We start from the raw sequence: 13,552 nt of genomic DNA on the forward strand, positions 1-13,552 counted from the left end.
TATGTGTGTGTATGTGTATATATATATCCTTGCAAGTAGCAAATCCAATGCTTGCTTGCATTCAGTGCTTATATGTATAAAGGGGAGATCAAGTAAGGAAATGTTCTTTAATCAGTCTGTCATTAACACTAATGTTTGTCTAAATCAGATTTGGCGTGTGGAGGGAGGGGAGCGTGTCCCAGTGGATCCCTCTACTTACGGGCGGTTCTTTGGGGGAGACTGTTACCTGATCCTCTACAGTTATAAACAGGGAAGTAGGGAGCAGCATATCATCTACACCTGGTCAGTCCATATGTGTTTATAGTGGTTTATAGTATATTATCTGTGTTGTTTGTTTCATATAAACAAAGTGTCATTATATTGCATGCATGTGATGTGTTATAGGCAGGGCCTGAAGAGCACTCAGGATGAGCTGGCAGCTTCTGCTTTTCTTACAGTCCAGCTGGATGACTCCATGGGAGGAGCTCCAGTTCAGGTGAGAATTACCTTTGAAAAATGCTTTTTGAAAACAGCATACAATAATGTTTTAACTAACATGGTTAGTATACTGTTTACTGACAAACTTATAGGGTATAGGTTTAGGTTTGGGTTGTACATTTTGGCATGAACCAAAGTGTACAATTCTTTATGATTTCCCAATCTTTTAGGAATTATTATTACATGTTTGCATGCCACTTGGGTTGGGCAAGCCTATAAAATCCAAGAAGTCCAAGAAAGCCCAAAATTTGCTGTATTTCTGATGGTAACCACCAGGGTGTGATCTTGATCAGAAGAGCCATTAAATTAACCTAGTTTGTCTGTTGTGACTTTTATAAATTTTGTTCACATGTACCATCATTAAAATTATTTTATCCACCTCAATAAATTGCTCAGGTGCGAGTGACACAGGGTCAAGAACCTCCCCATCTGATGAGTCTGTTCAAGGGCAAACCTATGATCATCCATACTGGAGGCACGTCCCGCAAGGACGGCCAGACCAAGACAGGCAGCACGCGCCTCTTCCACATCCGACAGAGCTCCTCTAGAGCCACACGCGCTGTCGAGGTCAGGCACAGTCTGAATACTCTCGTACATACAGTATAGTGTAATGTTTCTCATGAATCACCTATAACTTCCATTGTAGGTTGAACCATCTGCATCCAACTTAAACACCAATGACGTATTTGTGCTGAAGTCGTCAGATTGTGTGTTTGTGTGGAAAGGCGCAGGTGCCAGCGATGAAGAAAGGGTCGCTGCGAAGTATGTTGTAAGTGTGCTGGGAGGACAATCCACTGATTTGGCCGAGGGTAAAGAACCAGGTGAGTGTCTGCCATGTGTTTTATGATGTATTATATGAACTATATTTCTTACATAGCTCTCTCCTCAGCTGGATTCTGGTCGGCTCTGGGCGGGAAGAAGGGGTACCAGACATCTTCAACTCTACGAAATATGGTCAAACCACCACGTCTGTTCGGCTGCTCCAATAAGACAGGCCGGCTAATGGTAACTGAGCGTCACAGAAACACACAGGCAAGCTGGAGGACAGCTGCGGTTTGTAGTAAATATGGTGATTTCATGGATCGGATGTCTTGTTCTTCTTCTCAGGTTGAGGAAGTTCCTGGAGACTTCACTCAGTCAGACTTGGCTACCGATGATGTCATGTTGCTTGACACCTGGGATCAGGTGAGTTGATGCACAGTATGTAGTTCAGAACAGTGGTTCTCAACCAGGTGGTCTCAGCAAACTTCTAATGTAGCTTCAAGATGACTAATTTGTCTCCCATATAAAACACGTTCCCTCATTTTTATTAAATTATTTATAAATCATATAATAAATGTGAACATTTTTAGAACTGGGAAAGTCATGGAAAATAATACAATTTTGAAAAGTAAAATGCACATTAAAAAGAAAAATACACATTTTTTTTTAGTTATGTCAAGCGTTAAAATCTTTTATAAGTAGAAATTATCATATTTGTAAGTTAAAAATATTTGTTAAAAGCCTTATCCCATAAACACATGTAGAAAAGAGGAAATTAACACTAATATAATTTTAATATAACTATTATAATTATTTAATTTAATTTATTTATTTTACTATATTAATAAAGTTTGTGTTAAAAGGTTTGAAAACAAGCAGCTTCCTCATTATAGCAAAGTACCAAAAATATTTTGTCTTAGATGATGAGGGGCCTTGGAGTTAAAAAGGTTGAGAACCACTGGTTTAGACTGTAGCTGTGTCCCAATTCAGGGGTTGCATTCTTAGAAGGACACAGACTTCAAAGGCCACACCTTTAAAGTCTGTGAAGGTCAAACCGTCTATTGTTAAATGGGACAGTCTAGCCTACGGAGGACTGCTGTGACAGCTGCAGCTGATGAGCGGCAGTCATGTTTGTACTGGAGTTTTATTCAGGGTGGCACAGTGGCTCGGTGGTTAGCACTGTTGTCTCACAGCAAGAAGGTCCGAGCCCCGGCAAAGAGTGTGCATGTTCTCCCTGTGTCTGCGTGGGTTTATGCCGGGTGCTCCGGTTTCCTCCCACAGCCCAAAGACATGCAGGTTAGGCTAATTGATCATTCTAAATTGTCCCCGGACGTGTGTAAAGACAAGACTTGTGTATGGATCGACTTGTGTATGGTTTAACTGGTTCTCGCCATGAATATAGCCATAGATGCTGAATTGGCGTTAAGAAAGACATAAACAAACAAACAAAACACTATGGGATAGCCTGGGCTACGAAGGATCCATTTGTTTGTATGCTTTGTGTCCTGGGAAACGAAGGGCGCATTTCAAGTCTTGAAATGGGGCAGCTTTTGTTGTGCCACAGTGATGCATTCGGTCTTGGAAAGCAGCCTTCGACGGATGCAGCCTCTAAATTGGGACACAGATTGTATCAGCTAGCACATGTATATAGTTCATGGGCTGTAATGCTGAAGAACTGCTGCTCTTTCCAGATCTTCCTTTGGATTGGTAAAGAAGCCAATGAGGTTGAAAAAACTGAGTCACCAAAAATAGGTGAGTGACATGTTTACTAAATCATTGTTTCATGATAAAACATCGAATTTTACGTTTTTGAACAGGATTTTGGTTAACACAAGCTTAAGATATTCTTCCATTTTTTTCTATGTCAGTAATACCCCACTCCCAATGATTTTTAAAGCTTTTATCATCGTGAAAAAGGTGGTTGCTAACAAATGGCTAAATGGGACAAGAGAGGTTGTCAGGGACCTTAAACTTCATCACGCCCAACAAATCAACTTCTCTTCTCAGTAGTCTGCTTTTATAGCCTAATTTTCACACTCTTGCAAACTATTCTAACTCAGACTTTCTAAGCTATAGATTTTAAATTAGGATCAAAAGAGTTGTCAGAAGCTTAATGGTAGTGACATTTAAGTCATAGTTCGTTTATATCCTAACTTTAGCTTTTTACTTCGGGCGATTGTATTTAGGCTTCAAAATTCATAAAATTTGTTGATGAGGAAAATGTGTAAGAATCACAGAGCTTTTGTTAATCACAGAGCTTATTTTCTGCAATAATCCAAAAGTCAATGGAAAACATTTTGTTGAGGGAAACAGGATGATGCTAACTTACAAGTTGACCTACAAAAATATGTCATTCCTATAGCACTCTATATTCTGTATATATATATAACTGAGTATGTTCTTTGTCTGTAGCTAAGGACTATGTGGACTCTGATCCTTCTGGACGTCGTGGACTGCCCATCACAACCATAAAGCAGGGGGCTGAGCCCCCAACCTTCACAGGCTGGTTCCAGGCTTGGGACCCACATATGTGGGACACTGACCCTCTGGAAAAAATCCGAGCTCGCTTTTAAACCCAAAACTGTTCCCTCTTCTTTGTATAAGCACTTCTTGTTCCTGTGCATAAATTGCAACTTTCCAAGGTTTTACACAATCTAAAGATTGGTGAAATGCCCATCTCGCTTAAAAGTCCACTCTGTATTTTTTAATTTTTTTGGTTAACATTATGTTGACCATTATGCGATTGGTCTTGGACTGTAACTAGTTTGTAGTTACAGATGCCATTGTAGAAATAATTAATTTATTCAGTAAGCAAAAGAGTCAAATTATAGGTGAATTACTGAAATTAAAAGCCAAAGTAGTATTTGGCTGGTCATGAGATCTTACACGTCTGCCCTCATGAGGCAACCCCACTCCATGTAAAATAAAATGGCTTATTTAGTACTACTGCTTTTTTTTAATCTCATGTTCATTTTAACCGTAACCAAAAGTACTGTTTTAATGAGGAAAATTACCATCGTTAAAACTGACAGATTTCAGATTACAGATCCATAGTTTTATTGAACCTAGTTCAGTCAAATGGATTTTGGGAGTGTTTAGCTGTGTTCAAGCAGAACCAGCTGTCATAATAGAAGAAATCTACCAAAATCATTAGCAATCATAATAGTATGAGGTATGATGCATAAGGTATGTTACCCTGTTAACCTTGTTATTTTGTCAAGCATTTTGGCTATTTATTTCTGCCATTATGGCTTCCAAACTTGTTACCATTATAAAATATGTGGCAAACTTCATGACTATTGCTTTTACACACAAGCCATTGTTATATGTTCAGCTTGTACAATGATGTTATCATGTTGGACTTTAATAAATTGAGATTTTGAGAAAGTGAAATTATATTTGTATATTTACTGTATTTGCTATTTTTATACAGTAGTGAGCACACCAATTCTACATTTTTATAATAATAACAGAACAACTGTTCAAAAGTTAATGTTCAGTACTTAAAAAAAAAAAAGATAAAATCACTGGGTTCATTCAGGAAGAACACATTAAATTCAATCAAAAAGTGAGAGTAAAGACAACATATTTCTTGTTCAAATAAATGGCTTTCTTTAAAGCATTTATTTTTTATTTTAAGCAATTCATCAAAGAACAATGAAAAAAAAAATCGTGCGGTTTCCACAAAAATATTAAGCAGCGCAATGTTAATAATACACACACATTTATTATAATAAGATATGTTTCTTGACCACCAAATCAGCCTAATATAAATGATTTCTGATGGACAATGTGACAGTGAAGACTATCTTATCTGTTGTACTACTCCTCAGTTAGACTTTAAACAGGATCACTGGGATTGAGTCATGGGTGTTATTCAAGTCTAACAAAACTAGATCACACAACACCACTGTTCTGAACAGTTATGAAGCTACCTGCTTTCTCTAGACAACCTAGTATCTCTAGAATGCCACATTTACCACAAACCAAGCTTGTCTGACATCACCATCATGATATGATGCAAATTCAGGTTTTAAATGAATCTGAAGAATCACCTGAGAGTATGACCAAAAACTCAGAACTGGTAATGGACAGGGCTAGAAAAAGAAAGCAATGCTTCGTCTTCAGTAATATTCTGTAAAACTGCGATTAACCTTCATGTTTAGATCGGAGAAGGTTTTGGGATGTTTTCGTCTGATTTCAAAATTTTACACATGGTGATACATAAGGAAGCACTCTGAAAAACTGAAACAGTAACAATTTATAAAGAGTGGCTTGAATCTAACAGTTAAATAAAAACCATATAATTCTATATTGTAGTGTTGTATTTATCATTGCTTGGTACCTCAGAGTTAGTAAGTTAATACCTACAGTTGGAACAGCAACACAAGGCTAAAATGAATTTATTTTAGCCTATTGTCACATTTTGCATGCCAGCTGGGGAGACTCTCAGACTCTCTGTTGCCTCCAGCACAATCTGAAAAATTTATAGAATAGCATAATTTTAGCCACATAGCTAAAAGCTTGCCAGTGAATGTAAAAGGTATGGAAAAAATGACATTTTCTGTTGCAGCTTTGCAGTTTTTAAACGTGAAAAATCGTTCTTAAAAATAAAATGATGATAATAATAATAATAATAATGTATTGGTATTAGTAATGTATTATTATTATTATTATTATTATTTCATGATTTGTTGAGAATATCACAGATGAGAATAAAATGACAAATATGTTTTGTATTAAAAGTGCCAAATAAAAAGCTTGAAGTTTTGTGCATATGGCAAGAGTCCGGTGTGACGTCACGTGCATTCTTCTCGTCTGCGTTCCTGATGCAGGGTGGGTCACGTGGTCATTCCCTTTTCCCTATAGTTCCTTAGGAAGAGCGCAACAAACACAGGCAGTTCACCAGGGTTTGAGACGCAGCTTGTGTGTCGCGCTCTCAATCTCGGACAGCGCACTGGTCCACCTGGATGCCGTGACTTTTGTTTCTTTGCATTCAATCCAAACAACAGAGACACTTTGAAAATGGCTGGAGCAATTATTGAGAATATGAGCACCAAAAAGTTGGTGATTGTGGGAGTAATTCTCCTTTTATTCCAGGCGTTCTCCTTTATGGTCGGAGGACTGATTGGTGAGTAGCTGCTTTTACAAATCCGCCTAGATTTGATAGTTCAGGCTTTGTTGGCTTTTACTACACAGTATGTTGCCATTCGTTCTGGTTGCAACATTAGGTGGTTTTTAGCAAAAGAAAAAAAGAGTCTTCTTTGCGTTCTAGGACGGAGTGAAAAGTTGCGGACTGGCTTTGTTACACTAGTGTCAAAGATGGGCGCTTATTTTCACCTCGTCGACTGACTGGTGCAGTCTTTGTGCTGTTGCTTTCAGCGTCCCGCCTGTAAGTTTGAGAGCAGATCAGACAGACGCGACATTGATTTTTACTCGCTACTTCTGCGCCTTGATGTCTCTTGTTTGTTCTCGGTCCCTGAAAAATGATATGAGAAACTAAAAGGAGAAAGGCTTGTTTAAACCCACTTTATCTTTTATTATAACATTGTGAAGCGTCTTCCATATTTACGTTGTTTACTAGCTTATTTTAAACAACTTTTAATTAATGTTCAAGATAGTTCTTTAAGTTTCCACTGCAGAGCAGACACACTAATAAAATTCAAGGAAAACCGTAGTACATTAAGAAGTGTTATAGACAAACAAAAGGTGATGTTAGCAACGAAGTATGTTGTATATTACAAACTTTATTTGCTAATTTTAGTCAATTAACTTGTACCAGTCTTGTATTCTGTTGTTAAATTCAGTCTTTCTACTTCTCATCAGCCAATAAAGGGTTAAACGAGGTGCATCTCTAGAACTTTTCTTTGATCTTACTACATCTGAACAGACAACCCCTCCTCTGTGCCCACAGGCGTTCCTCAGTTTGCATCGACCTCACCAGTGTCGTTTTGTGCCCTTTTGTTACAGAAGCAATGAAATATTCCCTTCTATCTTAAGGCTTGAGTATTTATTTCCAAGTAGCTTGATTCATTTGGCACCACCTGGAAAGACTGTTTTGTCCTCGTCCACTTTTCCTCTTTGCAACCTCAGGCTTCCTTCTGATTTCGATAGGAAGGGGAATCATTTCTTGGTCTCCTGCAGAATGTGGGATGAATGGTGATAAATTAGCTTGCTTTGGCTATTCTTGCCTGTGATTGATTTAATGAAGCAGGATTTCTTTGTGTTTGTTCGGTGGCTGGTGGCAGCCAGGGTAATTGAGTAGAAAGGCGCGCTGCTTCCCCTGTTATTGGACATCTTAAACACGGCATGAGGTCACTGGGCCGAAAAAAGCGACTATTATTTTGTGGTGGTATTTTGAAGAGGGTTGGTTCCTAGGATTGTGGGTCAATGAATAATTTAACTCTGAGGGTTTAGTACAGCTAATTTTGTTTACTTGGTTAGTATATTTCAAAGGAACAGGTTTGTACCACGCAAATGTGAGCAGAGCAATTAAAAGCTTTTTATAACATTTTTAATGGTGCTGTTACTCAATTATATTGTATGAAATACTGATAAACACTCTTGGAATAGAGACTAAACCTGAATAATGTCCTCAAGCTATAGGCTGGTTCACATTATCTCGCGCTTCCTGGTCATTTGCACGCTTTAGATGTCCTTGATGACCCAGGAAGGGCTCTATTGACTCATACTTAACAAACTACCAGGACCAGCCTTCTGAATGGTGGAGGAAGCCTGTTCATACTTTCTCATGCTAATGACCCCCTCTTAGTAAGGATATGTCAGACAGTCACTTTGCAAGTCTTGTATTCATTGTCTAGACATTTGTGTTTCATTTATATATGCCATTCAAAATTTTGGGGTCAGTACGGTGTTTTTTTTCCTCTTAAAAAAAAATAAAAAAAGAAGTCTCTTATGCTCACCAAGGCTGCATTTATTTAATCAAAATACAGTAAAACAGTAATGTTGTGAAATATTATTGCAATTTAAAATAATTGTTTTCTGTTTTTAAAGTATGTTAAAATGTAATTTCCTTCGGTGATGGCAAAACTGAATTTTCAGCAGCCATTATTCCAGTCTTCAGTGTTACATGATCCTTCAGAAATCATTCTAATATGCTTATTATCATAGCTGAAAACTCTTTTTTTTAATAGATTATTTAAATGAATACAATTTACAAAGAATGACAATTATTTAAATATCTAAAAGTCTTTACTGTCACTGTAATCAATTTAATGCATTCTTGCTGGAAAGTATATTTTACTGCTCTTTTCACTGCATTTTTAGTTTTTTTAAGTATAAATTTAAATTTTTAAAACCAACTGTTTGCAATTTATGTAAGAATTTATATAACTTTATATAAAATATGTATAAAAATACATTCTTTTTAAAAAAAAAGTAAAATTCTATGCTCTGTGATTCAAAAAAATCTATTTCTTGTATTCCTGTAAAATAAATGAGAGATTTTGCTTATGTCCTGTCTATGTAGTTATGTGTAAAAATATGTGAATCAATACATCATTATTCTTTATTCCCAAGCTATTCTTAAACCGATATTCAAATATATTTCTGTAGCTCCGAGCCCCACCACTGCCGTCCACTACCTGGCCACCAAGTGTGTGGACACGGTGAAAACACACCATAAGGGCTCCAAGTGGTTCATGCCATGGGGCCCCGACCAGTGCAGCAAGATCAGAGACTTTGATGAGGCCATGGCCAAGAGAATCGAGGCCAACAACATTGTGTTTGCAGTCCACATTCCACTGCCCAACAGAGAGATGAGTGCCTGGTTCCAGTTTATGTTGGTTATCCTCCAGTTTGACATTGCCTTCAAAATGCAAAACCAGATTGGTGAGTAAAAAAAAGTGTTATTGTATGTGTTTGTTTTAGTGTGTTTGAGGTTGTAATGTGCACCTCCTGTGGCCCCCAAAAAACCATAAACATGACATCACTATATGGTTTATAAGCTTATATGAACATCGCTATTGTGTCGAAAGTGTAGGAGGGGACACATGAACACCCAGAGGAATTTCCCATTCTATTCACTCAAAAGTAGATTGGATTTCTCACATGCTGTGAGAGGACTAACAATGATAGATGGTCTGTTTTCTCACTGTTGTGGTTGGAGCCTGAGGGACCTCAATGAGGATTAAGTCAGCACGCAGGTGGGGGGCTGCTCAAGGCTTTAACACAGACAATTGGAGGATAATAAATAGGAATGTAGTCCTCCCATCTGGTTTGATTGCCATTTCAGAATTAAGATACACAAATCAAATTTTGAAGATTAAAGAAATATCTCCAGTAATGTTTTATCCCATTAGACTGTTACATTCCATCACCATTTTGTATTTAAATCGGGTTCCTTTTCACAGTTTTTCTTGATTTGTCAAGTTAATGTGTCTTTGTTTGAACCTGACGGGTTCCGGCCGTGTGGACCTGCATAGTACTGCTGCCATTTAAAATCATCTGGCTGTGGGAGGGTGGGGATCTGGAACGGCTCCAAGTCTGCCCTTTCAAAGACAGGATTAAGTGGATAACACTGACTAATGAAGAGCCATTGTCGAGCTAGAGCAGTCTGGGAAAGTGATCGGAACGTCTGCTCCTTCTAGCAGCAGGAGCACCTTTGCTGGCTATTCAAGTCTTGAGAAATGGAGGAGTTTTTTGGTTCCTTAACACATTAACTAGTGCTAGTGTGGAAGCTACCATGGTCTTGTTGTTATATACCCCACCCTGAAGCACGTGCTTGTGCATAAAGTAGGAAAAAAATAACTTTTTTTTATTTATTTTTTTTACTTTTACCTTTACTGCAGATCTTTGCATTATTAATTATGCATTCAGCACTCGAATAAACCATTTTTGTACAGTTCAGGGTTTTGTAGCACGATCTGGATCATGCTCTCCTAGAAGATTATCCTCAACCAGATGTTATGTGTTTACCCTAAGTCTTGTGTGATCTTCTGCCAGCTGTTTTTCGGTGTATCCTGTTCTCCGAGCAAGACCTCACAGAGTGTCAGCAGTCTTACTAATAAGGTCCTAGCAGGAATTCATTTGGCACTCAGCATTTCACAATGAAAAAGTAACATATTGCACAGTGAGAGAGAGGTGTGTTCATGTTTCTTTTTAATTACAGTTGGCTCAGTGGCAGTGTTGGGGGTAATGCATTACAAGTAACATGAGTTATATCAGATTACTTTTTTCAAGTAACTAGTAAAGTAACACATTACTATAAAATATCTGATTGATTTTTCAAGCAACACCAGTTAATTTCTTTCCCCATTTATTGACTGACAGCTCTCCTGTCCCCATGTTGAGAGAAATCTGCACTAAGTGCAGAGGTGTTGTGTGTGCTGTGTAAACATGATGGCTACTGTAGTTCTAGACTAAATGTGAACATGCATTTACTCATCTCAAAAAACAGATTCAGTATTTCTCAGAACGAATAAATACAATGAAATGAAAACTCAGAATATGATGCATGTGTCCTTTTATTGCTTTGACAAAATGCTGCAAGTTTCTTTGTGAAATTGAAATATAACACTATAATAATATACTAATATAGCCGCGATTTGATTAGCATCTTAACCGATTTGAATCTGTTACAAATAGATACATGTTACACCCCTAGATAAACGTAACATTTGTTTCTTTTTTTAAATTACTGAAGAGTGTTGAACTTTCTTCTCCTGCATATTTTTATTTATGCAATCCAGAATGGCAGCACAGCTGAAAGGTTTGTTTGAGCTGCACCCTCTACTCGGATGCGAGTTTACATTTCCTTCAGCCTGAGGCTTATTCATTTAACTTTTGGTGTGAAAGTGCTTTTATATTTGCCCAAAATAGAACTTATGTAAAACAAACAAACAAACAAGCAAGCCCAGCACAGATGAGAAAAAAGTAACACAAAATGTAAAGTAATGAATTACTTTCCATTAAAATTAACTCAATTAGTTACTTTTTAGGTAGTAATGCAATATTGTAATGCATTACTTTTAAAAGTAACTTGCCCCAACACTGCAGATTGGTGAATGCAAAGCAAATTTATAAACAGATTTTATGTTACCAAATCTCTCCTTTCTGGTTCTTTTACCACTCAAAATGTAAAATAGTAATTTTGACACATTGCTTAAAAAAGGTATTTAAACACAGAGATTTTTAATAGGGGCATTGTAACTAAGAGCACTAAACTAATGCATATTTACAGTCTCTGTTTTAAGTTAAATGTTTTTAATCAAATTAAGTGAAATCATATAAAAGAAAAATTATATACCTAATTGTAATTTTGCCCAGTGATACAGTGATTGGAATTATTACCAAAGTTTTTGATGAAAATTAACTTGCATGGTGCTGCATCCTTTCAATGAAAGTTAGTACAATTTGCAACAAAACTTGTATTAAACTAGAGTTTAAGGTATGATACACTGCCGTTCAATGGAGTCAGTAAGATGAAAAATGATAATACTTTTATTCAGCAAGTATGCATTAAATTGACCAAAAGTGACAGTAAAGACTTAAAATGTTGCAAAAAGATTTTGAGAAAAATTTCTCACAGTTTTCCACAAAAATATTAATCAGCACAGCAGTTTTCAACTTGGATAATAATAATAATAATTGTTTCTTGAGCATCAAATCACCATATTAGAATAATTTCTGAAGAATGATGCGACACTGAAGACTGGAGTAATGGCTGCTGAAAATTCCTCTTTGCCATCCCAGCAATAAATTTAATTTTTAAAAATATTAAAATGTTAAACAATTACATTAGAATATGGTTATTTTAAATTGTAACAATATTTTGCAATATTACTATTTTTTACTGTTAATCTGGTCGAATAAATGCAGCCTTGGTTAGCATAAGAGACTTAATTAATTAAAACTTTTCAACAGTAATGTATATTGTGGTATAAACCCATCATAACCTTGTCTAAATTCTTTAAATTACGCCATTTTTCCTCTCTAGTAGTATATACTGTATAAGTAAAAAAAAAAGATGTTACCTTGCTTGTTTTGGTTAAGGCAACCACATTAGTTTTAATACATTAAATATCCAAATCTAAAGTAGGCCTACTTTATACTATATTAATCTACAGATTCTGCAGACTTTGGCCAACCATCTTGGTGCCGGCACTGTTGGGTGACATCATCAGAATTAGCCGCTTTTCCACTGTCGGGCCAGTGCTTTAAACGGGCTGGGCGGGGCTAATAGCCTCGGACCTGTAGCACCGAGCCCAAAATCACGATGCGCTTCCACAGTTTGGCCAGAAGCTCCGCTGCGCTAATTTAAAACATTATAATTTTCAAAATAGTAATTAGAGTAAAGTTACAAACCGAGGTCTCTATACGGTACTGCCACGTTACATTGCTGACAGAATGCAGTGTTTTATCATCTAGGTTGTAAAAAGGATGTAGCACACGCACTGTCGAGTCCAGTGCCAGTGGATTAGAGACCTGCTCCCGCGAGACCCGACGCAACAGAGTGCGGCGCGGGACAAGATGGGCGAGTGCCGGTGCGGGCAGGTAGACACTCATGTGTGTGTGCTGGATGCGGGAGAATAAAATGATTCATGGGACTCCTGCAAAATAGACACATCTAAACATAAAATATCTAAAAAATAAATAAATTGTTATTCATCTATTGCACAAAAGCAACAAGAACTAATATAAAATAAAAACGATGGTCCCACTTTATATTAGGTGGCCTTAACTACTATGTACTTACATCAAAAAAAAATAAGTACAATGCACTTATTGTGTTCATATTGTATTGCAAAACAGTTTTTTCTGTTATTGAGGTGGGATACGGGTAAGGTTAGGGACCGGTTTGGTGGTGTGGGTAGGTTTAAAGTGCCCCTATTATGCCTTTTCGAATATTACCTTTCATGCAGTGCGTCATGTAGCTGTATGTGAACATAAACTATCTGCAAAGTTGTGAAGCTGACAGTGCACGATAAATAAAGTTATTGTCTATCAAAAAAAAAAAAAGAGTCGGCTCGCAATCGCCTAAACAAGTCGTCAGGAATTCGAATCTTATTTTGTTACGGCTCTACGTCACGAAGTAACACATTCGCATAATGTCTGCCCATGTTCTACGTCGCCAACTTGCCTGCCCACAAACACAGTAACATTTCCGTGTGGTTAACATGTCGAGAAGATGCTGTTTCCTATGCTGTGAGAGTAAATTTGTTTTATCACATCTTATAATCACCACAAACTTGTTAACACTTGACGCTTACCACTGAGAAACGTCCTGCTCCAGTCGTGCTTGTGAATCAGTCTCTTGTCGATCAGCCACTTCAACCGTTTCATCATCAGACTC

General features: G+C 37.2%; 2 protein-coding genes across 2 annotated transcripts in view; both read left to right on the top strand.

Annotated features, from left to right (window-relative positions):
- LOC107716927 (gelsolin-like) overlaps positions 1-4,632 on the top strand; it is a 13,702-nt gene extending 9,070 nt beyond the window's left edge. Inside the window, exons 7-14 of the mRNA XM_016523550.1 lie at positions 149-282; positions 385-475; positions 874-1,044; positions 1,124-1,298; positions 1,367-1,482; positions 1,585-1,662; positions 2,931-2,991; positions 3,652-4,632. Coding sequence (XP_016379036.1) covers positions 149-282; positions 385-475; positions 874-1,044; positions 1,124-1,298; positions 1,367-1,482; positions 1,585-1,662; positions 2,931-2,991; positions 3,652-3,812 — 987 coding nt within the window. The 3' untranslated portion in view covers positions 3,813-4,632. The remainder of the gene's footprint in view (positions 1-148; positions 283-384; positions 476-873; positions 1,045-1,123; positions 1,299-1,366; positions 1,483-1,584; positions 1,663-2,930; positions 2,992-3,651) is intronic.
- A 1,402-nt stretch (positions 4,633-6,034) lies between these two features.
- Positions 6,035-13,552, top strand: part of LOC107716928 (protein wntless homolog) — an 18,607-nt gene continuing 11,089 nt past the window's right edge. Inside the window, exons 1-2 of the mRNA XM_016523551.1 lie at positions 6,035-6,370; positions 8,815-9,090. Coding sequence (XP_016379037.1) covers positions 6,265-6,370; positions 8,815-9,090 — 382 coding nt within the window. The 5' untranslated portion in view covers positions 6,035-6,264. The remainder of the gene's footprint in view (positions 6,371-8,814; positions 9,091-13,552) is intronic.

This window comes from Sinocyclocheilus rhinocerous, unplaced genomic scaffold, assembly GCF_001515625.1.
Source record: "Sinocyclocheilus rhinocerous isolate Xijiao unplaced genomic scaffold, SAMN03320098_v1.1 scaffold930, whole genome shotgun sequence".
NCBI lineage: Eukaryota > Metazoa > Chordata > Actinopteri > Cypriniformes > Cyprinidae > Sinocyclocheilus > Sinocyclocheilus rhinocerous.